General features: G+C 47.7%; 1 protein-coding gene across 4 annotated transcripts in view; it reads right to left on the bottom strand.

Moving 5' to 3' along the window:
* The window catches only part of LOC146202230 (complement factor H-like), a 277,186-nt gene that overhangs the window by 55,846 nt on the left and 193,571 nt on the right, over positions 1–27,769 (bottom strand). For all 4 annotated transcript variants that reach the window (XM_084588027.1, XM_084588026.1, XM_084588028.1 and 1 more), the window contains 3 exons: positions 21,915–22,199; positions 15,126–15,311; positions 7,744–7,944 (listed from right to left, as the gene is read on the bottom strand). In XM_084588027.1, the coding sequence (XP_084444153.1) occupies positions 7,744–7,944; positions 15,126–15,311; positions 21,915–22,199 (672 nt within the window). The remainder of the gene's footprint in view (positions 1–7,743; positions 7,945–15,125; positions 15,312–21,914; positions 22,200–27,769) is intronic.

Below are 27,769 nucleotides of genomic sequence, written 5' to 3'. Positions count from 1 at the left end.
TGGTGCTACAGTCTCGCTTTGTTCGAATACCTCCCAGAAGGCCTGCCAGTCATTGGGCCGTCCGGTGAATTTTGTGAGCTCGCGCTTTGGCAGCTTGACCCTAATCTTCGAGGTGGTCGTTGTCTGGGCGGCGTTATTCTTCCGCTGAGTCGATGATCTTCCGGTCTGGTTTGAGATGCACTATTGCAGCTTGGCCAAGACGGTTACGATTCGATCGTTGGACTCAAAAACTTGTTCGTACTCCGTCTCGGCCTGCTCATCATCCAGTGACTCCTCGAGCTGACTGTTCACAGCGTTTAGTTCAGCATGAAGAGACGCTAGTTGAGCGTGCATGACATTAGCATCGCTCTGCGTTAGCTCATCGAGTCGCTCAAGGCATTCCTTTGTAACTTTGGTGACTTGAGTGCGCAGTACCTATCGTTTTTTGAAGAGGCGCTCCATCGTTGAACCAGCGTTTTTGAGGATCACAGAAATTCAGATAACCAGGGGATGAGACGACTTCATGCGGCAGCGTTCGGTAGATGTCTTGTCCGTTGCGATGAAAGGCCACAACGAGGCGAATATCCACGGTTCGTTGATCTAAATTTCTTCTCTTCGCTTTCTTCCCGGGTTTCGGCACCAACTTTTGTCTGATATGTCTAATCGTTCGTTAATACTTTGCCACTAGGGACCGATGCAGGCAGCCCTTGCGGGGCTCCCCACATTTTTCCCGCATTGCCACAACGGCACATCCCGATAACTCCCCTCGATGGTCTTAGACTCGGGCAGACGCCCTGGAAGAACATTTATTTTTTTTTTTGGTTAGCCCCTCAGATAATGGCATAGGACCGATGCGGGTTCCATAACGCAAGCCTCACTTGGACTCGCCCACATTATTCTCATAAGGGTCCGACGCAGGTAATTGATAAGAAACCCTAGTCCAAGTTCTCCCAATCAATATTTATGCACACAATTGAGTAATTATTTTATACATTTTTGCCGTTTCTAAACAGCCACAATATTAAATTTTACAATGATTTACAACAATAATCTAGCCTAAATGACTTCATGTACATCTTGTTGAGGCTATGGAGATGTGTGTTCTTATACCGCCGCAATTACCACCCTACAGGGCGAAAGTGGCTTCTCGTGATTCCGCGACATCTCCGTGCTGAAATCTGCGCCTCTTTCCACGCCGATCCCCAATGCGGCGATGCAGGTGTCATGAAAACCTATTCTCGACTGCGTATGAGATATTACTGGTGCGGCATGTACCGTTTCATTTGTCAGTACATCCGATCCTGTACCGCCTGCCAACGTCGCAAGAATCCATCCCCTCAGCCAGCCGCTCCGTTGCAGCCATTGCCTTGCCCCAGCCGCCCTTTTGACCGTGTCGGTATCGATCTGTATGGCCCGCTTCCGACCACGTCGGCTAACAACCGCTGGGTCGTCGTAGCCGTTGACCACCTAACCCGTTACGCGGAAACATCGGCCTTGCAGTCTGCCACCGCACGGGATGTTGCTTCGTTCATTCTGCATCGCCTCGTTCTTCGTCACGGCGCACCGAAAGAATTGATCAGTGACTGCGGACGTGCGTTTCTTTCCGACACTGTCGAAGCCCTCCTCAAACAGTGGAGCACCACAGCGTATCACCCCCAAACGAACGGCATGACTGAGCGATTTAATCGCACTCTTAGTGACATGCTAGCCATGTACGTTGATAGCGCTCACTCTAATTGGGACCAAGTGCTGCCTTTCGTAACGTACGCCTACAATACGGCTACGCAGACTACGACTGGGTTCTCCCCCTTTTTTCTTTTATATGGTCATGAACCCACGTCCATCATGGATACTATCCTGCCCTACCACCCCGACGCTTCAGAGACCACTCTACTGTCTGAAGCGCACACATTTGCCGAAGAATGCCGACAATTGGCGCGCTCCTTCACAACGGAGAACCAGGCTCAACAAAAGCATAACCGGGACCCTACAAATCCAGCGCCTTCATATCCCTCAGGTGCCCTCGTTTGGCTCTGGGTGCCTTCCTCTGCACCCGGCCTCTCATCCAAACTCCTATCGCGCTATCATGGACCTTACCGCATTCTCGAACAATCTTCTCCCGTCAATTACGTAGTAGAGCCCTTGAACCCATCTCCAGATCATCGCCGCCGCGGCCGAGAAACTGTACATGTCGACCGCCACAAGCCGTATTATGATCCCCCTACCCTTTCCTCACCATGAGTCGCCAGGATGGCTCCTTTTCCGCCGGGGGGTATTGTAGTAATCCTGATCGCCATCAGCTCGCGCGCCAACCAGAATAGGTAGACGAAGTGGAGCCGGAGCCTTGTTGGCACTGCACTGTTGATTCGAACGCTACCCCCGTCGCTTTGGTTTGCGGACGTTGCTTGCGGTCTTGGTGCTCCAATAAACACCTTACACAGTATTATTGTGCTGAGAGTTACAGGCTTTCCACAGCAACCACATAAGAAGCAACAGTTAGCAATCAGTGTTTTAGTATTTTTAGCGCAATTTGCATGAGTGCGAGAGCTAAAGCCATGTAATATTTCTAACCAACTAAACATGGCAACAACTGTTACACATAACATCTATAATAATAGTAAATTAGGGCAACATCTAATAGAAATAAAGGTAGGAAAGGATGATTCCACAATTGCACGCTCGCCTTCTAGCCCCATTACGGCCGATGTGGGACCTACAGCGGTTTTGTGTGGGCAGCCCCGATTGGGTTGGGTGTTGTTTTTGAACCCAAAGCCCACTTGCTTTTGCAGGTGGCTTTTATATACAATATTTACATAGAATATTTACATATATTTATATACAATTTATTTATATACAATAAACACTCCATTACAGACTCACCAAAAGAATTACTCAAACGTGCAGACCTACTAACCTTACAAAACAGAGCCTATCTTGCAAGACTTAGAATCATATACCAGATAATACACAATCAACTAAAACTGCCTATTACAAAGTACATGCCGACGTCCTCGAACAGATTAACCAGTTATAACCTTGCGCATACATTAGGCGAATTCTCATTTCATACCGATATTTTCAAATACTCATTTTTTCCAAAGGCATCACTAGAAGGGAACAATCTACACACGCACATTACTAACAGCACGTCCTTAGCTAAGCTTTGTTCCCTTGTTGCAGATGAATTATACCCAATGCGGTTACAATTGTATTCCTTATTTTTATGCATTCTTGTTCTCTTGTTAGTTTTACTTGCCTGTTTGTGCCTGATTCAAGTTGTGAGTTCATTATAGCCGATTTTCTCCTTTTTTAGTATTTTAAACCTTGATTGTGCCTTGAAAGTCATTCACAACAAATACTGATCCCCTCGCTGTATCATTCGTAATCGTGTAATTAATATGTGATATATCCTGTATTCTTCGATTGTTGTAAGCAGCATGTAACACTCTACACCTTGTATCATAGTGTATGCTTTTATGCTTTAGTATAATATGCTCACAGCCCTTCCTGTATACAATCCCTGATGGGATTCGCAGTATCAAATAAAAAAACATTCCCCACACGGGACCGATTTTGGTATCATGCGAACCCGCCCGCCTTCCAGCCCCATTACGGCCCATATGGGATAAAAAGCAGTTTTGTGTGGGCAGCCCCAATAGGGCTGGGTGTTCTTTTTTAACCTAGAACCCACCTGCTGTTGCACGTGCCTTCAAATTCTCCACAAGGGTTCGATATTGGTACCATGCGGGCACGCCCGCATTACAGCCGATGTGGGACTAAACTGGTTTCGCAACGGCTGCCTCATTTGGGCTTCGCAAAGAGTTTGCACAAATTGAGCTTATTCATACTTCACCTGTCCTCAAGTAACCTACAAGGGGCCGATTGGGGCAGCATGTGGGCATGTCTGTATTTCTTTGCCCCACTACGGCTGATGTAGGTCCCACAAAGTTTAAATGGGGGTAGCCTCATTTTGGATCTATGAGGGCTTTCCCATAAAGAGCCCACATTTAGGTAGGATTGCCCTCAAATATCCGACAAGGGACCCTTGCGGCCTGGATTCAGGAATGTGCTCTGCATTAGCCCGAGCAAAACCGCTATGGGACCCATGCAGAAGGAACAGGGGAAGCCCAAATCGGGCTTGCCCACGTTTGCCCCATCGGGGACCGATGCAGGTTTTATGATGGCTGCCCCAGCCCCACTTGCCTACATCGGACCTACTGGGGCCCCACATTCTGTGCTACCTGGGAAAAGCATGTAAGAGGATAGGCGATGTCAGCGAACCTGGGGATAAAACAGCGAAAATAAAAACGTAGTCCTAAAAAGCTCCGATGTTCATTCACTGATTTCGGTACTGTGAAGCTGGTTTCAGCCTCAATCTTCTGTGGATCCGGCCGAGCACCATCCTTAATAACCAAGTGTCCAAGGACAAGTGTATGGCGTTCGCCGAGATGGCATTACTTCGAGTTGAGTACGAGGCCGGCTCTTTCAATGCAATCAAGAACAATGGCGAGGCGGCTGTTATGCTCATGAAATGTCTTGCCGAATATCACAACATCGTCCAGATAGCATAAACAAATTTGCTCTTTTAGTTCGTGCAGAATCGATCGTGCAGAAGCGATCGCACCGATCGGTTCGTTGAAGTCAATGGTGACGTGATGGTGTAGATTTTCAAGAAAAGATGTTCAAGAGAAGAGAATGGTGCGCTTGCCATCACGATGACGATGAACACGATGATGCTTGGGTGACCCGCCTCCCTTGGAGCTGTTCAACCATCCGTCACCAGAGTCCATGGGACCGATGACTCGAGGTCACGTTGGGCGGCTGAGCGGGGGTTGCGTGTACATGTCTGGTTCCTTTGAGTCCTTCTTCTCGGTTCTGGTTGGTCTGTCTGTTCTCCTCGTCTTCAGATCCGGGCGGGGGGCTTAGCGGCGGTAGTTGGTTGGGTCATGGGCAGGAAGGGCTGGGGCGAAGCTGATGGGCGATGTCCCGGGGCCCTCGGTCGATGGTTCCGGCTTGCAGATGGTGTCCATGCTCCAAGGCGAGGATGGGGTAGACGTACGCCGCACCTCCAACCAAAATGTTACGTGGGGACAAGCAAAGAGACAGCACAACATGGCGACAAGGTGAACGATGATTTAGTGTCTGGCCATTGCCGGTCTCCTTCGCAACAATATATATATATATATATATATATATATATATATATATATATATATTTACATATATATTTATATATAATATATATTACACATATATTATATATTTACATATATATATAGAGAGAGAGAGAGAAAGAGAGAGTGCAATTTCGCGATGGACTCTCTGGATAAGAGCGCTTGATCTGTCCACATCACACTGTCTAAAAATTCAGGGCCCTCCAGTACTCGCGTTTGATCAGGAACCAGTTACAAAATTCAAGCAGCTAGGCGCTGAAAATCAGACCCTCCAATTGCTTGGCGTAGGCATACCTTGTACGGATACATGTTATACTTGTTGAGGACTCTGGGTTGACGTTCACATAGGCCAAGACACCAGTTTCAAACTCTTCGCTCAAAACTGAGCCACGTTTTTGACGTTGAGGGTGCATCGACCCTGTTCTCGCAAAACGACTGAAGACTTGTGAAAGTGCCGCTAGAGGGCACACGGCAACCAGGATGCTCATCTTATACAACCGTGCCGCGAAGTGGCATTTTTCTACGTGCGCACGGTAACAATTTCAAGCATTTCAGTGGCCCAAGAGTGGCCTCCAATTTTCATCATTATAATCATCATCAGCCTAACTGTACCCACTGCAGGGCGAAGGCCTCGCCCATATTTCTCCAATTAACCCGGTTCTGTGATAGCTGCATCCACTTGACCCTTGCGAACTTCTTAACCTCATCCGCCAACCTAACTTTCTGCCGCCCCTGCTACGCTTTGCTTCCCTTAGAATCCAGTTTGTTACCCTAAGCGACCATCAGTTATCCTCTCTTCGCACTACATGCCCTGCCCATACCCATTTCTTCTTGATTTCCAGTAGAATGTCAGTCACTTGAGTTATTTCACTCACCCAATCTGCACGCTTCCTATCTCTTAATGTTACCCCTACGATTTTTCGTTCCATAGCCCTCTGCGTTGTCCTCAACTTACATCCTGAAGCTATACTCACCTATGAGGCTGATACGCGGAGGCTAACCAAAAGGGGTCTACGCATGTTGAGGTCTCCAATAGTTGCGACCATGTCAGCGCTCAACTGACGCGAAGGCTGTCTGCTTACAAGGTGACCACTCCAAGAAATTTAATAACTGTCTCCGCTGCTTTCATTCTTGTTTTAATTCTGAATACATTGCACCGCTTTATGCTACGTTGCATGTGCTGCGGCGTTTCTATAAGCCAGATTTTTTACCCTCGCGCGCAGGCGGCTGGAAGCTGTGTCTCTCGCAATGCATCAGCAATGCATATTCTCGCCGCAGGTGCCATCAGAGCACCTTTCCACTTTTCATCGGCGCAGCGCCAGCAGAAGCGCATATTGTCACTGTGTCGGGACAGTGAAGGCCACGTGACAATGTAATGCGGTTTGATTGATGTAGCTCTTTTCCCTTCAGAGGCGCACGGTTTTCGAATGGTGCCAGCAATGCCCGAAATAGTTCAGCCACATCAGCGAGAGCAATTGCGTTTTCGGAATTCTAAATGCTGATATGGTTATTACTAACGGCCGGCTACAAATCGATAATTACAAGCGGGAGCCCATCGGCGATAGTAAAAAAGCTAACTATCAGAATTTAATTAGAAACTTTACTACTTAGCATGATTCGCCGGCATGCATATATATATATATATATATATATATATATATATATATATATATATATATATATATATATATATATATATATATATATGCTAACTTCATCGAAGGGTTCAAAAGCAACATATTTGAAGCCGGCCAGAAAAGCCAGGTACATAGTGCTGCGAGCCATCTTGCGCACTACAGGCTGTTTTTTGTTTTGCATTGAATTAAGTGTTTAATGAGAGCAATTTTTCATATTTACTAAATACTGCCTTTAGGCCATAAATTTGAATTTCAAAGTTGGAAAGGACCCGCTGCAAGGACAGGCTGGCATGTTGGCGATGGTTGGAGCGGGCTCACCGCGCTCGCTGCTACTTGCACCGTCACGAGCGCCGGCTGGCTGACGCGGGCGAACCCGTTAATTAACATTCCATTAGTTTCTTATGTTTAGAGCTATATTCAATATCTGTTAAGCTTCCTGCAATTCGGCCACTCGACCACCAGTATTCGTCTTCTCTGGCTCGTCTCTACTGGTGATGTGCTGATTTACATTTGATTATTCCTAAACTCTTCCCGCCTTGATATTTTGAAGTATAAACTTTCCGGTCTTCAAGTACATATTTATATTTTCTACACTCAGAACACTGTTGACCTGAAGAATTCCTCATGTGGCTGCTCATCTCGGCTTATCTCTCAATGCCTCATCTCGGCCGCCAGCTGCCTGACAATGATGTAGTGAGTAAGTGAGCGGGGCCGGTCACAAGAGGAACGCGGCGCGTTTCCGGACACGAGTGTGTTGCGAAGAGACCAGAGATTGCTCGTAAGGCTCAACGGAGACAGGCTGCCGTCCTGCTCCTCGGGGTTATTTGTCCTTCATGCTGTAAATAGCTGTGTAAAGCCCTTTTCATTTGCTCTTTCCAACTCGATCTCCTATCGTTCGCTTCATTGCTGTTCGCACCTCGGCAGCACGCTACCCTTGAACCACAATAACGCACCTGTGCTGCGAGACCAGTACGCTGGAGGTGTGGTCGCAGGATTCGCGTTTTGAGAGGCACCCAACGTTTGGTCGGTGGCATGGAACCATTGCTGTCCTCCCTGCTCAGACGGGAGTCGGGGCTCCTTTGGAAGGCTTTTCTCACCATGTGAAGTCTCGTGGATGCTGTCCGTCGACCCCACAGCTGGACCGGACGCGACGCCTGTGAACAGCGCAAATGATGAAGCGGGGTTGGGGGGGGGGGGGGGGAGGGGGGTAAGCGATTGTACGCATTAGGTACGTGGCGCAGCTTGGGTGAACTTCAAACCTCTCTGCAATGACTACAGTGCATAGGCTTTTGTAACAGCGCGCAGACTGGGGACATCAACGCTGTTACGTCCTACCATTAAAGGCAGAGCTCAAATTTCCCGAAAATGTTTTCTTTGCGACAAAGCACAGGAGCTACTTCTTAAGACTGGAAATGAGACCAGAAACCGCAACAAGCCCGACGGCAAGATGAAAGCCGTAGAGTTTGCCCAAGTTTCCACTGCTCGTAAAGGGACCATGAAAAACAGTAGATATGCACACGAATAATCACTGTTTCGCCAGTCGCCGGAGGAACGGAAAAATGTGTAGAGAAGCTTCAGCAGCATCGAAGATATCGGCGATCAAAACTGATGCTTGCACTTTGCTCACTAAAACCTAACTCACGCCGGCGGCGAGAAAAAAAAGAACACAGGTCCCGACGGCACCTCACGCAGCCACATCTCTCCAGCGTCACATAGGCATGCACAAGGAAAGGGCGGAGACAGAAGGCCCTGTTGACATCAGTGTGGAGGGAGCTGCAGAAGTAGGCTCTGTGGGCGCGTATGCTAGAAGTAGGATCTCTGGGTGTGAAAGGAAGTACTTGAAGTATCCTAGTGAAGGGGCAAACTGCAGACGAAACTGCTGATGAAACCCGCGTACACATACATGGATGACGGCGACGGAAGGCTTTGTGGACTGTCATGCGTGCTCTGAGAAGAAGTCTGGTCCTCTCACCTTCAGCTTAAATTCTAAACCATGTTTAACATCATCATCATCATCATCATCCTGATTATACCCACTGCAGGGCGAAGGCCTCTCCCATATTTCTCCCCTTAACCCGGTTCCGCGCTAGCTGCATCCACTTGACCCCTGCATACTTCTTAATCTCATCCGCCCACCTAACTTTCTGCCGCCCCCTGCTACGCTTTCCTTCCCTTGGAATCCACTTTGTTACCCTCAGCGACCATCGGTTATCCTCTCTTCGCACTACATGTCCTGCCCATGTCCATTTCTTCTTCTTAATTTCCACTATAATGTCGGTAACTTGAGTTATTTCTCTGACCCACTCTGCACGCTTTCTATCTCTTAATGTTACCCCTACCATTTTTCGTTCCATAGCCCTCTGGGTTGTCCTCAATTTAAGTAGAACTCTCTTAGTTAACCTCCACGTTTCAGCCCCATAGGCGAGTACAGGCAAGATGCAACTGTTGTATACTTTCCTCTTGAGCGATACCGGTAAGCTGCTAGTCATAATCTGCGAGTGCTTGCCAAATGCGCTCCTTCCCAATCCTATTCTTCTTGTTATTTCGTTTTCATGGTCCGGATTTGCGGTTACTACCTGTCCTAAGCAAACATATTCGCCTACTATTTCCAGTATTTCGCTACCTATTGTAAACTGCTGTTCCTTCCCGAGGCTGTTAAAAATTATTTTAGTCTTCTGCATATTGATTTTCAAGCTTACCTTTCTACGTTTCCTGTCTAGGTCAACGATCATTATTTGCAGTTCATCCCCCGAGTTGCTTAGCAAGGCAATGTCATCAGCAAATCGCAGATTACTGAGGTATTCTCCATCTACCCTTATCCCTAACTGCTCCCATTCCAAGTCTCTGAATACTTCCTCTAAACAAGCTGTGAATAGTACTTAGGAGATTGTGTATCCTTGCCTAACACCTTTCTTTATGGGAATTTTGTTACTTTCTTTATGCAGGACTATGGTTGCTGTGCAGCCACTATATATATCTTCCAGCACTTTCACGTACGGCTCGTCTACCCCCTGATTTCGCAATGCCTGCATCACCGCCGAGGTTTCAACTGAGTCAAATGCTTTTTCGTAATCAATGAATGCTATGTGTAAGGTCTGGTTATATTGCGAGCATTTTTCAATCACCTGATTGATGGTATGGATATGATCGATAGTAGAGTACCGTTTCCGAAACCCTGCTTGATCCTTTGCTTGATTGCAGTCTAAGGCTGTCCTGATTCTATTAGTGATTACTTTAACATGGTTGTATTCAACGCCTAAACCTGGCTAAATTTGTAGCTCTTAATCCGACTGTTTTAAACGAGTCTTTTGAGGAGCGGATTATGTTAAGCTTACTGCCGTCCTGCACGCTTCGTTGTTCTGTCACCGACGCTGAAATCAGTTCTATACAGATCTCTACAGTAGCCAAAGTAGTCAAAGTAGTAATGATATTGGCGGTAGGGAAACAGTACGCGTTCCACCAGTGACGATGAACGAGGTCAAAAAAGCACTAGAAACTATGAAAAGGAAGATATCGGCTTCTGAGGATCAGATAACTACAGATTTGTTGAAGGATGGGGGGGGGGGGGATATCGTGTTAGAAAAACTGGCCGCCCTGTATATGTGTGCCTGGTGTCATCGACGGTACCGGAACCATGGAAAAGTGGAAACATGACCCTCATTCATAAAAAAGGGGACTGTAAGGACCTAAAAAATTACAGACCAATCAGCTTACTGCACGTTGCGTATAAGGTATTTACTAAGGTAATCACTAATAGAATCAGGACAACCTTAGACTGCAATCAAGCAAAGGATCAAGCATGTTTCCGGAAACTGTACTTTACTATCGATCTATCCATACCATCAATCAAGTGGTAAAACAATGCTCGGAATATAACCAGCCCTTATACATAGCATTCATTGAATACGAAAAAGCATTTGACTCGGTTGAAACATCGGCCCTGATGCAGGCATAGCGAAATCAGGGGGTAGACGAGCCGTACGTGAAAGTGCTGGAAGATATATATAGTGGCTGCACAGCAACCATAGTCCTGCATAAAGAAAGTAACAAAATTCCCATAAAGAAAGGTGTTAGGCAAGGATACACAATCTCCTAAGTACTATTCACAGCTTGTTTAGAGGAAGTATTCAGAGACTTGGAATGGGAGCAGTTAGGGATAAGGGTAGATGGAGAATACCTCAGTAATCTGCGAGTTGCTGATGACATTGCCTTGCTAAGCAACTCGGGGGATGAACTGCAAATAATGATTGATGACCTAGACAGGAAAAGTAGAAAGGTAGGCTTGAAAATCAACATGCACAAGACTAAGGTAATGTTCAACAGCCTCGGGAAGGAACAGCAGTTTACATTAGGTAGCGAAGTATTGGAAGTAGTAGGCGAATATGTCTCCTTAGGACAGATAGTTACCGCAGATCCGGACCATGAAAAGGAAAAAACAGGAAGAATACGATTGGGATGAAGCGCATTTGGCAAGCACTCGCAGATTATCACAAGCAGCTTACCGGTATCACTCAAGAAGAAAGCTTACAATGGTTGCATCTTACCTGTACTCACTTATGGGGCTGAAACATGGAGGCTAACCAAGAGAGTTTTACTTAAGTTGAGGACAACCCAGAGGGCTATGGAACGAAAAAAGGTAGGGGTAACATTAACAGATAGGAAGTGTGCAGAGTGGGTCAGAGAAATAACTCAAGTTACCGACATTCTAGCGGAAATTAAGAAGAAATGAACATGGGAAGGACATGTAGTGTGAAGAGAGGATAACCAATGGTCGCTTAGCGTCCACAAACTGGATTCCATGGAAAGTGAAGCGCAGCAGGGGGCGGCAGAAAGTTAGGTGGGCAGATGAGGTTAAGAAGTTCGCAGGGGTCAAGTGGATGCAGCTAGCACAGAACCGGGCTAATTGGAGAAATATGGGAGAGGCCTTCGCCCTGCAGTGGGTGTAGTCAGGCTACTGCTGCTGCTGCTGCTGCTGCTGCTGCTGCTGCTGATGATGATGATGATTATGGCATAAGCTAATTCAAGTTGAGCGTCACCGTGGTGCTGTATGAGCACTGCGCCAACGCCGACACCACTAGCGTCAATGTAAAGTTCGATTGGAGCTGAAGGGCAGAAGTGGCACTGCACAGGGCCCAACGTCAAAAGAAATTTCAGATGGCGGAAGGCAGAGTCGCAGACAGCTGTCCGGTTGAATGCTGCATCCTTGTGGAAACCCAGGCAGCACAAATTTGGCTTTGAAGGTGAGGCCCTGGTGGGTACGATGTGGGCAATGCAGGACAGCCCCGGTTGGCTCAATGTGGGTGCTGCAAGAGGGGCCGACGTAGGCCTGAAGGGGGCTGTCGACAAAGCCCTGATGGGCGCCACTAGTGACCGATGCAGGCAGCCCTTGCGGGGCTCCCCACATTTTTCCCGCATTGCCACAACGGCACATCCCGATAACTCCCCTCGATGGTCTTATTTTGGACAGACTCGGGCAGACGCCCTGGATGAACATTTATTTTTTATTTTGGTTAGCCCCTCAGATAATGGCATAGGACCGATGCGGGTTCCATAACGCAAGCCTCACTTGGACTTGCCCAGATTATTCTCGTAAGGGTCCGACGCAGGTAATTGATAAGAAACCCTAGTCCAAGTTCTCCCAATCAATATTTATGCACACAATTGAGTCATTATTTTATACATGTTTGCCGTTTCTAAACAGCCACAATATTAAATTTTGCAATGGTTTATAACAAATCTAGCCTAAATGACTTCATGTACATCTTGTTCAGGCGATGAAGATGTGTGTTCTGAACAGTATTAGTGTGCTGAGAGTTACAGGCTTTCCACAGCAACCACATAAGAAGCAACAGTTAGCAATCAGTATGTTTTAGTATTTTTAGCGCAATTTGCATGAGCGCGAGAGCTAATGCCATGTAATATTTCTAACCAACTAAACATGGCAACAACTGTTACACATATCATCTATAACAATAATAAATTAGGGCAACATCTAATAGAAATAAAGGTTGGAAAGGATGATTGCAGAATTGCACGCACGCCTTCTAGCCCCATTAAGGCCGATTTGGGACCTACAGCGGTTTTGTGTGGGCAGCCCCGATTGGGTTGGGTGTTGTTTTTGAACCCAAAGCCCACTTGCTTTTGCAGGTGGCTTTTATATACAACATTTACATACAATATTTATATATATTTATATACAATAAACACTCCATTACGGACTCACCAACTGAATTACTCAAACGTGCAGAACTACTAACCTTACAAAACAGAGCCTATCTTGCAAGACTTAGAGTCATATGCCAGATAATACACAATCAACTAAAACTGCCTATTACAAAGTACATGCCGACGTCCTCGAACAGATTAACCAGTTATAACCTTGCGCATACATTAGGCGAATTCTCATTTCATATTGATATTTTCAAATACTCATTTTTTCCGAAGGCATCACTAAAATGGAACAATCTACACACGCACATTACTAACAGCACGTCCTTAGCTGAGTTTTGTTCCCTTGTTGCAGATGAATTATACCCAATGCGGTTACAATTGTATCCCTTATTTTTATGCATTCTTGTTCTCTTGTTAGTTTTACTTGCCTGTTGTGCCTGATTCAAGTTGTGAGTTCATTATAGTCGATTTTCTCCTTTTTTAGTATTTTAAACCTTGATTGTGCCTTGAAAGTCATTCACAACAAATACTGATCCCCTCGCTGTATCATTCGTAATCGTGTAATTAATATATGTGATATATCCTGTATTCTTCGATTGTTGTAAGCAGCATGTAACACTCTACACCATGCATCATAGTGTATGCTTTTATGCTTTAGTATGATATGCTCACAGCCCTTCCTGTATACAATCCCTGATGGGATTCACAGTATCAAATAAAAAAATATTCCCCACAAGGGACCGATTTTGGTATCATGCGAGCCCGCCCGCCTTCCAGCCCCATTACGGCCCATAAGGGATAAAAAGCAGTTTTGTGTGGGCAGCCCCAATAGGGCTGGGTGTTGTTTTTGAACCTAGAACCCACCTGCTGTTGCACGTGCCTTCAAATTCTCCACAAGGGTCCGATATTGGTACCATGCGGGCACGCCCGCATTACAGCCGATGTGGGACCTAAAGCGGTTTCGCAACGGCTGTCTCATTTGGGCTTCGCAAAGGGTTTGCCCAAATTGAGCTTATTCATACTTCACCTGTCCTCAAGTAACCTACAAGGGGCCGATTGGGGCAGCATGTGGGCATGTCTGTATTTCTTTGCCCCACTACGGCTGATGTAGGTCCCACAAAGTTTAAATGGGGGCGGCCTCATTTTGGATCTATGAGGGCTTTCCCATAAAGAGGCCACATTTAGGTAGGATTGCCCTCAAATATCCGACAAGGGACCCTTGCGGCCTGGATGCAGGAATGTGTTCTGCATTAGCCCGAGCAAAACCGCTATGGGACCCATGCAGAAGGAACAGGGGAAGCCCAAATCGGGCTTGCCCACGTTTGCCCCATCGGGGACCGATGCAGGTTTTATGATTGCTGCACCAGCCCCACTTGCCTACATCGGACCTACTGGGGCCCCACATTCTGTGCTACCTGGGAAAGGCATGTAAGAGGATAGGCGGTGTCAGCGAACCTGGGGATAAAACAGCGAAAATTAGAACGTAGTCCTAAAAAGCTCCGACGTTCATTCACTGATTTCGGTACTGTGAAGCTGGTTACAGCCTCAATCTTCTGTGGATCCGAACGAGCGCCATCCTTAATAACCAAGTGTCCAAGGACAAGTGTCTGGCGTTCGCCGAGATGGCATTACTTCGAGTTGAGTACGAGGCCGGCTCTTTCAATGCAATCAAGAACAATGGCGAGGCGGCTGTTTTGCTCATGAAATGTCTTGCCGAATATCACAACATCGTCCAGATAGCATAAACAAATTTGCTCTTTTAGTTCGTGCCGAATGGTGCCCATGAAACGTTCAGATGTGGCAGGCGCCACATTTCTGGTTATCTTTTAAGGCGGTTGCTTTACTTGCCTGATGAGGGGCGTGAACACGGAGTGTGGACAGGAAATGGCAAATCAAATATGACGTTCGGTCGAAGAGGCTTCGCCGGTGCCGTAACCCATTATAGAGATAGACGGCGTCAGAGAAAATACGCATGTGATTTAGTATCAAAACTGGGACGAAACGGTTTCTCGTGCAAAGTTGAGGGTGGTTGAGGGCTTCACGAGAACAGGGGTATTTCAGTGAGCTATAAGCCTCTCGCACACTTAATACTCTATCGGTAACCTCCTTCCACTCATCATGGGAAGGAAGACATCTTTTTATAAATATCGTACCAAGAGCGCACCTGTGCTGCGAGGCCCGGTCGCATGATTCACGTTCTGAGAGGCACCCGAGGTTTGGTCGGCGGCATAGAACCATTGCTGTCCTCCCTGCACAGACGGTAGCTGGGGTTCCTTTTGAAGGCTTTTATCCCCATGCGAAGTCTTGTGGATGCTGTCCGTCGACTCCACAGCTGGGCCGGATGCGACGCCTGCGAACAGCGCCAATGATAATGCGGGGGGGAAGTGGGGTAAGGGGTGAGGGGGGGTAAGTGATAGTACGCATTAGGCACGTAGAGCAGCTTGGGTGAACTTCAAACCTTTTGCGAATCAATAACTTACATATGATTTGTAGCACTACGAAGACGGGAGACAATACCGCTGTCGCACATAGCCTTAATACGAAGCTTGTCTTCCTCATAATGCTTTGCGATGCAGCTTTCCGACGAAGCACAGGCGCTACTTCCAAAGACCGGGCGGAAGCTGGAACTAGCCCGCTCACAGAATCAGCCATCACGGCTGGAAAGTGTATGACCTGGAGGCCGCCGCAGCTCCACTCCCATTAAAAATAGCGTGAAAAGCTATTTTATAAAGTTATAAGACGCACAAGAACAACAATTATTCCACCAGTCGTCTTAGCAATGCAAAACTGCTTGGGCTAGCTTGACTAGTGCAGCAGATATCGGCGAGAAGATGTGATGCTCGTCCTCTGTCCCGGCAACTGAAAACGGACTCCGGAGGGCAAGAAAAAATAAATAAAGCAGGTAGCTAGCTACGGACCCCCGTTCCATCTTGCGTGCGTCACATGGGCAAGCACAACGAAAGGTTGTGGAGTCAGAATGCCCAGTTGGCGTCAACGGGAGGGCGGTTGCGAACACTGTGTAAGGTGTACGTCGCCCTAATCGGCTTCGCGTAATTTCCAGGAACACATTTCAAAATCTTTTTTATATATTGTAGGCTCCACGAAGAGGTTTTAAACTTCTTCACTCGAATACTCACGTAGTCCATATCTACTAACAGCTTCATTTTAATGCTAGAATAAATATGTTTCCGCTCCCCTTCAAAGGCAGATGCTCTCCTCCGCATCGCCTGCGGCTGCTGTCATTGCAGTGTACGCTGACGGCAGCAGTAGGCTTCCTGAGTGGAAGTAAACTACGTGAAGTTACCGAACGTAGTCGCAGCAGAAGTCTTCTTCCCCTTTCTTTGTGTTGTTTTTGTGCTCGAATCATGTAGGGTAATGAACTAGCTAGACGAACTATCCCAAATTATTACCCTTCGGCAGGTGAAACTGCTGATCACACTCACGCACATGTACCTCGGTGGCGGGCATGCAAATTTGTGTTATGTGCAGTCGTAATATGTACAAGTAAGTTTCAAGGGATCATCAAAAGCATGCGAGCAGCAGCCGCCCACAACTGTCTTTCATCCAACACCACACCAAACAAAAAAGGGGCACTAGCAGTGGCCACCAAAAGGCGCGATGTGCTCTCGATTACAACGTGGCGACCGTGTGAATGACTCTACTGTGATCGTTGCGACTTCCGTGCATTTCTTCCCCTAAATTGTGAGCAGAACTGAATCAGGGTACGTTAATATTGTGAATATAGCAATGGCAGCGCTGATTGTCAATTTCATTCGTGCTACGCGTATAGACGCATGCGCAAACAGCGCGCATTGAACTGGGCTCAAAAATTCGCCTTCCAAGTGAAAGAAAAATAAAACAAGCAAGAAACTGCGGCGTTTCAGTAGAGCAATGGCTGCCCACAAGGCTGTCATATTAGCTTTTTTCGCCATCTTTCCTGAGTGATAAAAACAAGACGTGAACATTGCGCCAGAGTCCGGCTGTATACCGTTACCGCCTCTGCACGCGGCGGCAATCCTCGATGACGGATTTTTTTTTTTATTGCGACAGCCAAATCGAGGCATCGGGTGGCCGAAGCTATGCCGTGAAGAGGCAGTTACCCCGTGAAGAAGCGTGGCTATGGTCTCATAAAAAATCTGCCTGTCATGACATTTGAATTCACGTTACCCCTATGCCACAGGCAGGAGCTGCCAACTTGGATCGCTCCTTTCATATGAGAGTGTATTGTCAGAATCAGCCTGCCAGAACCGTTTGCATTCTCGTTACCTCTGCGACACGCAGACATGTCCATACCGCTTGGTGGAAGCGTGACTTTATATGATGGTTGGTAGCTTACGCTCTCGCTTCATACCCTTAAAGGATGAGCTTGTGTCCCCAATAATGTAGCAACTTACACTGATCGGGCGTGACAGGGGAATAATGTAGCAGGCAAAATAAGCTTCCGTCGTTGCTTTCTCAAGTCATAGGGTTAATCAGAGCTGAACAACAAATTGTTTTTGATACGACAGCATAGAACAATCGTTCAAGTGCAAACGGACAGAGCCAGTGGACGGCGTCACGTTAAATTGGGACGACCTTTAAAAACTTTTGTCTTTCTCGCTAAATCATGACTGCAACGTCAGGCGCCGTATGTTGGTCTTATAATAAAAACTTTATGGCCTCAGCAGGACTGAAGCTTAAAGGTGGGGAGGGGGGAGGGGAGGGTAAGTAAAGACGATCGAGCTTCGCTGGCCGCAGAATTCGAACTGTATGCCATTTACCGATGCCTAACGTACCACGTTTGAAAATCAGTTTATCGCGCATTGACGTGGATGTCGTTTTGCATCGACATCCTACCGTGCAGAAATCAAGCGCACTTCGAAGAACTCAAACAACCTTGAATGTGCGCTGAGACACGGCAACCTAAACGTATTTTTCTTTGAGTCAGAGCTGTTATTGTTGTTGTGCCATCAAATATTGCCACATATCCAAGAGGGGGATAGGCAAGAGCCAACGATTGTTCTTTTTCTTTAAGCCTTCTTTTATAGAAGAAATGCCAAAAATGCTTATGGGTGCCTCAGCGTGGGGACCGGGCTCTGTAACCATATATTCCTATATTCTTGAGCAATAGTTACTGAGCAGAAGAAACAATTGTAATAAACACAACTCAGTTGTCAGTCCAGCGTAGTGTTGTGTGCTTCTCTCTTTGTCTGCGTCTTTCTGCTGGTTTTAATCCTTATCTATACGTTGCACACTGGAGTGCCATATGTTCATTCTAGAGTACCGCAGCTTCTAGAAGATCACTGCTGAGCAGTCAAGCGAAATGCAAATTGTTTCGCTACGAAGTGCCTGTAGCACCAGAGGCCCTACATAATGCAAAGCCGAATGGGTCATAAAGAAGTGGCGTTTCTGGGTAACGCAGCTACGCTCTGAACCCCGGGGAATTCTAAGCAAACGAGAGATATTGTTCGTGCATTACATGAACTACAGTATGTACAATACGAGTTGGTGTTTTGGTTTGGTTTGTGGGTTTTAACGCGCCGAATAACTCGGGCTATGAGATATGCCGTAGTAAAGGGCTCCAGAAATTTCGACCATCTAGGGGTGCACTGAGATCGCACAGCACACGAGCGCCTGGCTTTGCGCCTCCATAGAAAAGCGACCGCCAAGGCCATGATTCGATCCCGCATCCTTGGGAACAGTAGTCGAGCGCCGTGACCACTATGCCACCCCCGCGGGACGAGTTGATGTGTTGCGATACTTACCTCATTCTGGACAATGCCTGCATCTGCTGTGGGTGAGGAATTTTTGGAGTAATTATCTTATTTTGCTTGTAAATGTCTATATTTCACGCTCCAATTCGTATGAAACCGTCTGGTAATTTTTTTCTAATTCGGCCAAACCTCACGCGACCACACAAACCTTCTCAGCCTTTGTATTTTGGTTGACCCATAGCACTAACGCTGTTGTGTCAAGGGAGAGAACTGACCAGCATGCAAGCCCAGCAAATGTACACACTCCCGAAGAAGTTATCGAAACACGAAACACTATTTTTCTTGTGCTCGTTGCCACGGGCTGCGCCAAGAAGTGCACTAGACAGGTCGCACCGGGAAGTAGAGCGCCCATCATTCATTTGACATAGCTATATGCGTAGAACGCCAGGACATAGGCTTTTACACGGACTGCGCGTTCCAAAAATTACTGCAGCCTTTATTGCATAAAAGGCATTTTCTCATCCACTTAATAATACTCTCTGTTTCAACACTATGGGAAAAAGTCTGTAACTCCCTCAATGGCCAAATACGCAGAGGAAGTGGGTGGGGACTCATAAAACACCTCTTCGACGAACACGGAACAAAGTCCAAAACTATGCAACGGATACCCTTGCCGAAATCATCGAGGCACAGCACACGGCACAGATTGCACGCCAATCAAGCACTAAAGCGGGCAGAGAGATTCTCGTTAAGCTCGGCCTGAACACCATAGTAGAAAAGGACAACGTCCTGCAGTTACCTAAAGTCGTGCGAGAAGCAATCAAAGTGTCCCCCTTCCCAAGAAACGTGCACCCGATCCACAATCAAGGAAGAAGGCTCGCCCGCGCCAAAGCCCTCGGTACGGACGCGGCACAGTTCCCCGACCAGACAGCTTTCGTGGATGCAGCGTACATACCGGGAAAGCATGCCTACTCGGTAGCAGTAGTCGACGGACACGGGCGTACGCTCAACTCACACACACTTTACACCAAGAAGCCAGAGGTAGCTGAACAAGCAGCGATAGCACTAGCTCTAAAAGACTCGGACTTCACAACTGTATACAGCGACTCTAGAGCAGCCACTCGAGCTTTCGCCAAGGGTGAGATACACAAGACGACGCTACGGATCTTAGGCGGAAGCAACATCACCGATCACTCCATCGTATGATTCCCGGCACACATGGGCAGCTTAGGGGGCGGCCTGCGGAATCTCAATGAGATCGCACACGAGGCGGCGCGAGGACTCATCGACCGCGTCCCTCCGGTTTCCCCTGCTACTCCACATATCGAGTACAGAGATCAATTATTCACGTACAACGAGCTCACTAAGCACTTTTATCTATGCAGACGAGCATTTCCCCTCCCGGATAAGAAATTAACCCGCAGCCAATCAGTCACATTACGCTTGCTCTAAACGAACTCATACCCCAACCCCTGGCGCATGAAGCACATCGACCCAGACTACGACGGACAACATGTGTGTGAACGGTGCAGTGACCGTGTAGACCTAAACCACATGCTGTGTGGTTGTGCATCGAGCGACGCCTACGCTAAAAACAAGGAACGTTGGGACAAAGTTTTAAAAGTGCTTCAATACATGATCAGCTTCGGGCTGTCCAGGAGGCCCGCGCGGCGGCGGAGAGCTTCGGGCTCTCTGTGCCGACGTGGGAGCTGCCCTCTACACCTGGCGCCTAGCCGAGTGTCATCCAGGACCCCTACTGTGGGAAATAAAGTTTTACCAAACCAAACACTATATATACGCACCGAAGGACGATGAAATCCTCCTTTGAAAGCGCTCCGCGTCTCGCAAGCTTGGCACATGCCGTGACCTGCCGGCATGGGGCTTCCTTCGGGCTATTTGTGCTGTGGGGCCCTGCTCACGTACGAGACAGCGCAGCGCGCCAGTCACATTTGAAGGACGCGCCGCTCCCGTCACTCCCTGTGCACTGCCCCACTACTGTCCCGCCGGCAGGGAAACCTGTCCCCGATCGGTACCCGCTCGGACCCCATAAAACAAGGCGCGCCGGCGTCTCGCGCCCTCTTCTCTCCGGTTTCTTGCTGCCCGCACCCTGGCTGCTCTCCCTACGACGACTCCCCCCCCCCCCCCCCCCCTTGTATCTGCATGGACGGACTTGACTGCCTTTTGTAAGATAAAAATGTTTGTTTCACGGCCCGCTGCGTGTGTCTTGCATCTCACTCGGGTAGAGGAATCGCCCAGTGTACAGACTTCGTTAAAAATATACTGCCCAAGCGGCCAGTTTCTAAGACCGGTAACGGGACTCATTGTGAATCTCCAGAGCTCATAACCTCGAAGGAGCCGAGAAATATTATCCTCACCCTTCTCCAGCTTATGTATTCCACAGCGATTTACGGAACTCTATAGGAGAACTTAGAATCAAAACCCTTCTTCAGTATCTAATCTTTTTGCTAAGGCTGTACGCACGTCACACGGCGGCGAGAGTACTTAGCAAGCTCGAATACTACAACGGATAGAAAATTCACAGCTCTGATGTCTGCTCGTAACTATATATATTTAGAAGCTTTCAAGCCCTAGCGAATTGCGGATCTTGTGCTCCATCGGCAGCTCTCCGCCTTCAAACATATTGAATGCAGGTCCGTTCTGCTACAGTGCGTTTCAGTATGCCTGAAGAAGTAAGTTTGTTAGTGAACAGCAGTGGCACGTTTCTGGCCATTACATCTGATTGCATACTGCTAAGTTTATGCCAGAGTCGGCTTTATCGCTTTCCATTCCATTTACCATTCCGTCGTGCCCCATCATCATCATCAGCCTGACTATACCTACTGCAGGGCGAAGGCCTCTCTCATATTTCTCCACTTAACCCGGTTCTGTGCTAGCTGCATCCACTTGACCCCTGCGAACTTCTTAACCCCATCCGCCCACCTAACTTTCTGCCGCCCCCTGCTACGCTTTCCTTCTCTTGGTATCCAGTTTGTTACCCTAAGCGACCATCGGTTATCCTCTCTTCGCGCTACATGTCCTGCCCATGCCCCTTTCTTCTTAATTTCCACTAGAATGTCGGTAACTTGAGTTATTTCTCTGAACCACTCTGCACGCTTCCTATCTCTTAATGTTACCCCTACCATGTTTCGTTCCATAGCCCTCTGGGTTGCCCTCAACTTACTGGGTTGTCCTCAACTTGGTTGTCGTTCCCCACATAGGGCTTAAACATTGCGAATAGCGCTGCGCGGCATGTCCCTCACCATGTTGCGCAGGCGTCGATATGGCTGCATCCGATGGTCTTGCCGGCGGCTGGGCACCAGTCTGCTCAGTTTGCATCGCCGAGGTATAATGATTAGTTGATGCTCCAGACTTGGGCTTGCAATGGGGTATGGGATGGCTCCATTGTCCGTGCTCCAGGCAGTGGAGGTTACGTTTTCCTTCCATTTCGTACCCATCACTGCACGTGAATCGGTATGTGCGTGCATTCTTTTTTTCCATTTGGAGGATCTTTGATGGACTTGACAGTGGAGGACACGAAAAGGGAGCTGACGCAATGGAGAGAAAAAGAAAATAAGAAAAAGTATATTTAATGACGACATGTCTGACTGCTCATATTTCAGAGTGTGAAATGATCACTCTTTCTGTGGCCGCAATTTCGCTGAAAGTGTTGCTAAATTATTTAAAGTTCTTTTTTATATGATGTTAGCGTGTGTTGTTGCACACCAGATTGGTGACATCCGAGCCTTGTCGAAACAAAGCGACCATAGTTTACCAGTTTGTACGGCCTGGTTGCAAGACGTATCCAGCATGATTTTCTACCTGAATGATTTTCGCTTAATTTGACTAGTAATGTCTTAGCCTTAAAAAATGCAAGAAAGAACAACTGTCCATGAAACACAACGCCACACAGCAGAGATAGCTAATATAGTCGAAGTTCCACATCAACACAATGTACTGCAGTTAGTCTTTTTGTGGGTCTTAATAATGAAATGAGTGGCGGGTAGCAGAACAGGCCCAGGTAGAGTCACAACCGTCTAGTACTAGTGCTAATTAGCTAACCAACAATGACCAACACTCATTCGTCTGCGCTAGCAACATGGCAGAGATGATAGGAGAGGGCAGAGGAATGCGGTGAAAAGGTAGTGGCTGTCCTAAAGGGGGGTTTAGAGGAGGAAGATGCTCCTTCACCCCCCAAAAAAAGAAAAAGAACACTTGCACGTGATTTCGAACGTCCGTTTTCGAGCTTCACGAAGTATGTAGAGGAAGTTTTTTTCTACTGTGCATTTTAAAACCATGATAGGCAAAGACCTACGAAGCAGCGCACTGGGCGGAATCAGCTAGGGCGAAGATTGGGCGCTGGCCACAATACGTTGTTCTGACGTTTCCCAGCCAACTCGGTCGACTGCCAGCTCAATGTTTTGTCGTATTTCCTGGGTTCGGATGGCCACGAAACATGAAAAACTGTCGGGCTGTCGAGGAAGGCTTTTCCCGGGGCATCCTGGTGCTCGTACGATACTGTCTTGAGGACAGCAATGCAAGCAATGGTTAACGGCAAAAAACACCAGTGCAGCATTCAGCTGAAAATGTGGTCCAACTATAGTTTACAAAGGCGGTTGCATACAGCACGCCGCGCGGAATTAGTGACGTGGAAGCCTGCAGCCGCTTAATACTACCACTATAGAGTCCACCATATATAGACTGCTTTAGTGAAGGCGACCCAAAGTCTTTAAAAGTAGTCTCTCAGATCTACAGGCACGGCGAATAAGGTGCTTTATTAGTACTGTAGTTGGACATCCGAAACCTGAAAAAGCGTGGGAATCTGGTTAGCCTCTTTAGGCGACACTTATCATTTCGATTCAAAACAAAACTTTCCCGCTTAGATAGCATGTTCATGCCCCAGGAATGAATTACACGCATGTAAAAACCTTGGCACAAAGTTTTCAAGGAACACAAACAGAATGACGAACTTTGCAATATATACAAGAATATAGCGAAACTCGTGCAAACAAGCTGGCTGTCCTGAGAAATATTCGCTGCGCCCTTATTCCGGATGAAAAATCACACCATTTAAAATACGAAAGATACTAAATTTGCCTTAAACAAAGGCGTCGGTGTCGGGTCTGTGGTTTAGGAAATTTGAACTTTCGCGTGTATGCTGCAAACACAACGTGCCTTTGGCACGCAGTGTTTTTTCTTGCTCACCCGTGCTGGCGGAGCTCGCTTATGCGTACTTCTTACTTCTCAGGCTAAAACGTCCAGGGGTGCACTTAAGCCTGCTTAGGTGCAGTAATGCAAAATCTCTTACTGTTGCCGACTGTGTTGTTGTGTGTTCGTTTCATTATGCCTTGGCCGTTTCTAACAAGCGTTTTGCGCTAATTCAAGGCTCATTTGCCCACCCCTGGCGAGAGCCGCACGCGCCTACTGTGCTGTGGTGTCTTTTGTCAACCTCGCTAGATGGCGTCACGCATGTAATGGGAGATTCAGTGCTTTTTTTTATTTCGCATGCGGAGATTTCGAAATGCTTCCGTTGCCTCATAGCATATATATACTCAGAGGACAGCTTTGTTGAAATTTTGTTTTCATTTTTATCGTTTTTTTACTGTTGCTGTTCTTTCACTCAGCACCCTCCGGCGTCCTTACGCTAGGAAGAATTATGGACTCGTTTTCAGGAATTCGGCGTTGAGTGGGCGTGCGTTTACGCTCTCGGCTGGAGAACGGAATGATGGTGCTCCGACTCTTGCCGGTGACACGACTTTTTTCCTTAAGTGCCAGTTCGTGCGAAGGCGCTCTGCTCACACGCTCTGTCCACGCCACTCATTAGCCAAAAAATGCTTTCGCCCTAAAATGGAGGGTGAAGGTTGTTGTGTTTCAGTGTTTAACTTTTTTACGTTGCATGTTCGTAACCTAGATAACTCCCTTAGTGTGCTAATAACGATGTGACGTAGGTTATATAAGCTCGCTACTGAAAATAAACGCTCTTTGTTGTGTTCACCATTACTTGATTTTAGGGCTGTCCGCCCGGTGTATCCTTATTCAGTGCACTTTGCATAGGCACCTCGCGATAGAACATAAATAGCGACGAGGTAGAACTATATTGTGCATGACGCACGCCTAGAGCCTCCTCCTGACGCATAGTCTACTTCAAGGATGCGAGTTCGAATTGAACCGTCTCCGACAGCAGGCTTCTTCGTTCACGACACTACGCCGGCAAATTAGGCCCCGATGATCGCTGGCCCACTCTGTTGACGCCTGCCTGCGCCTCACTTCACGCCGGTAAGCTATAGCTGCCTTCTTCAATTGCAACCCGCCGCCATCTCCATTTCTTGCTACGCCCGGTCCTGCATTATTGTCGTGGAAACGGTGGAAGATTGCATTCCTCAATTACTTAGAGGCCTTCAGTGCGGAGGACCTCACGCAGCGACGCATAAAGGCTATCCTACTGCATGCACTGGACTTGGAGAGGAAGCGAATATATTACAGTTTGGCGCCTCTAACAGAGGCGGCGCTCAATAACGTAAACGTGGAGACCGTGCCTGAAACCGATGTTTTCGGCGAGGCACTTGCACTACTCGATAAGCATTGTTCCACTAGCGTCAACGAGCTGATGGAGCGGCACGGCTTTCAACAGCGTCTTGAGCTGCTGGATGAGCCATTTGAAGCGTATGCCGCTGCAATGCACAAGCTCGCCGAAGGCTGCGACTTCCATGCCCAAGCGGAGAAAGCCATAAGAGACCAGCTACTTGTAGGGGCTGCATCGCCGCAAATACGTGAACGCCTGCTTTGCGAGGGAACAAGCCTTACGCTAGGTCGCGCCGTGGAGCTTGAAAAGTACATTGGACAAACGCGTCGCGGTCTGAAGAAACTGTTAGCTGATTTGGTCGTGCAGAAAAAAATTTGACAAGCCAGCACATGTGACTCCTAGTGGCTTCACGGCATGCTACCGTTGCAGGTCTACCGATAATCGTGGGAATGCAAGAGAATGCCATGAAACAGAAATTCCGAAATATTGGCAAAGTCGGACACTTTGCATCGGCGTGCAAGTGAAGAAGCAAGTGCGAGTCTCTGGACAACCGGGGAAGCAAGGACACCTCTGAAACGATGAATGCCTGCAGTTTCTGTTCTCAACCTCAGTTCTGATGGTGTACTAGGAAAAGATGTCTACATCGACGTTGATGTTAAAAATACTATCCTGATCCTCCTCATCGACACTGGCTCGTCGGCCTCGCTTCTGAGTGAGGCAAGTTTTCAAGAATATTTCTTCGGCTGTCCACTTACGGCCGCGAAAGTTAGACCGGTGGACTACACGAAGCAATGAATTTCAGGAAATGGTTGCTTTCTGGCGAATGTAGCCTACAAGCAGGTACGAACAACCGTTCTTTTTGATGTCCTAGAGCGCGGTTCTTCGCTTCTGGGACTTTATCCTATACAGAATCTCCAACTGCACGTTCAAGGGGATACGCTCCGTTGTCTCCAAACAGAATCACAGACTTCATCGGTTCTCACACTTTATCTGCGTGGCGAGTTTCTATTCTCCGGCGAACTTGGCCTGGCCAAGGGCTTCGTGCACCAAGCCAAAGTCCGTCCTTCTGTGAAGCATGTATCCGCCAAGCTACGAAGATTGCCGCCGGCACTGCGGGAATGTGTGTCTGCCGAGTTGTGCCGATCGAACGGCCTGGTATCATCGAACGCGTGGACGCATCCGAATGGGTGTCACCGATCGTCGCTATAGGGAAACCCAACGGGACTATGCGCTGACTTGCGCGCGGTGAACAAGCCGATTATAGTGGATGGGTTTCCCTTCCGCACAAGGAGGAGCTGCTGCATCAACTGGTAGGTGCAAGTAGATTCTCTGAACTGGAATTGAAAGACGCTTACCATCAGTACTGAAAGCCGGGAGCTTACAACATTAGTAACGCATGAAGGTCTGTTCCGGTTTAGGAGGGTGCGCTTTGGTCTAGCATCTGTACCTACAGCTTTCCAGAAGTTTATCTCAGCCATACTGAATGAGTGCTATGGGGTACTTTGCTACATCGATGATGTTATAGTTGCGGGCAAGATTGCCCGCTAGCATGACGAGAATTTGCTTGAGGTTCTGAAACGGATCTCTAATGCAGACCTCATATTGAATAAAAAATGTTTGATGTAGACTAAATATCCTCTTTGGTTCATGTAGTAAGTAGTGATGAGGGCCTTGGCTCAACGTACTCAAAGGTGGAAGCTACCGCCGAGGCAACCATGCCAAAAAGTGCGCCTGCTTTACGATCATTATTGAGACTCGCAGGCTACTACTCCTGCTTCGTGCCACACTATGCGAACGTCGTGGGGCCACTGAGAAAACTCTTGCGCAAAAAACAACATACATCTGGGACGAAGCCACATAGCATAGCTTTGATGCAATCAAAGAAGCGTTATCGTCATGTAGCGTATTCCCCATGTTTGAAGCAGAACTTCCGGTGGTCTTTACTAATGATGCATCCGACACAGGGCTCGGCGCTGTGCTGTACCAGCAAGCAGGGAACGAGCTGCGAACGGTAGCCTCTACATCCCAGGCATTGAAAGCATCAGAACGCAAATACTATGCGGGGGAACACGAGGCTCTCGCATGTCGCGCATGTGTCTTCGCGTGCGAACACTGGCATGTTTACTTATGGGGCCGACGGTTCCTTTTGTGAACAGGCCATCAAGCGTTGGTGACGTTGCTATCGACAAGAGACGTTGGTAGACGGCCGTTACGGATTACAATGCGATCTGCTAGACTTGTACTACAATTTTGATGTTGGGTACCAGAAAAGGAGTGATAATGTAGTTACTGACGCCTTGTGCAGGCTAGCCGTCATATCTGCGCCTGAGCCTGAGTTAGATACTGAAGTGGTTTCCATTGTACTGCCCTGTTGTCAAAGGACAAATCCAAGCAGTGACTGCTGGACATGAAACAGAATGTGGCTAAATGCCTTGCTTCAGAATGGCCCTGAAAAAGACTTGGGCCAGATTTACTGCCCTGTTGTGGAGCGAGGGATGAGCTCTTAGTGGTAGATAACATATTTTGCTTAGAGAGGACAGAATTGTGGTGCCCTAAACTTTGACATCAATAGTGATGTTCGCCCATGACACGCAC

Source organism: Amblyomma maculatum, chromosome 1, assembly GCF_055883805.1.
Source record: "Amblyomma maculatum isolate TAMU_Amacu chromosome 1, ASM5588380v1, whole genome shotgun sequence".
NCBI classification, from domain to species: Eukaryota; Metazoa; Arthropoda; class Arachnida; order Ixodida; family Ixodidae; genus Amblyomma; species Amblyomma maculatum.
Note: the sequence above shows the minus strand (reverse complement) of the source record. Positions and strands in the feature narration are given on the sequence as shown.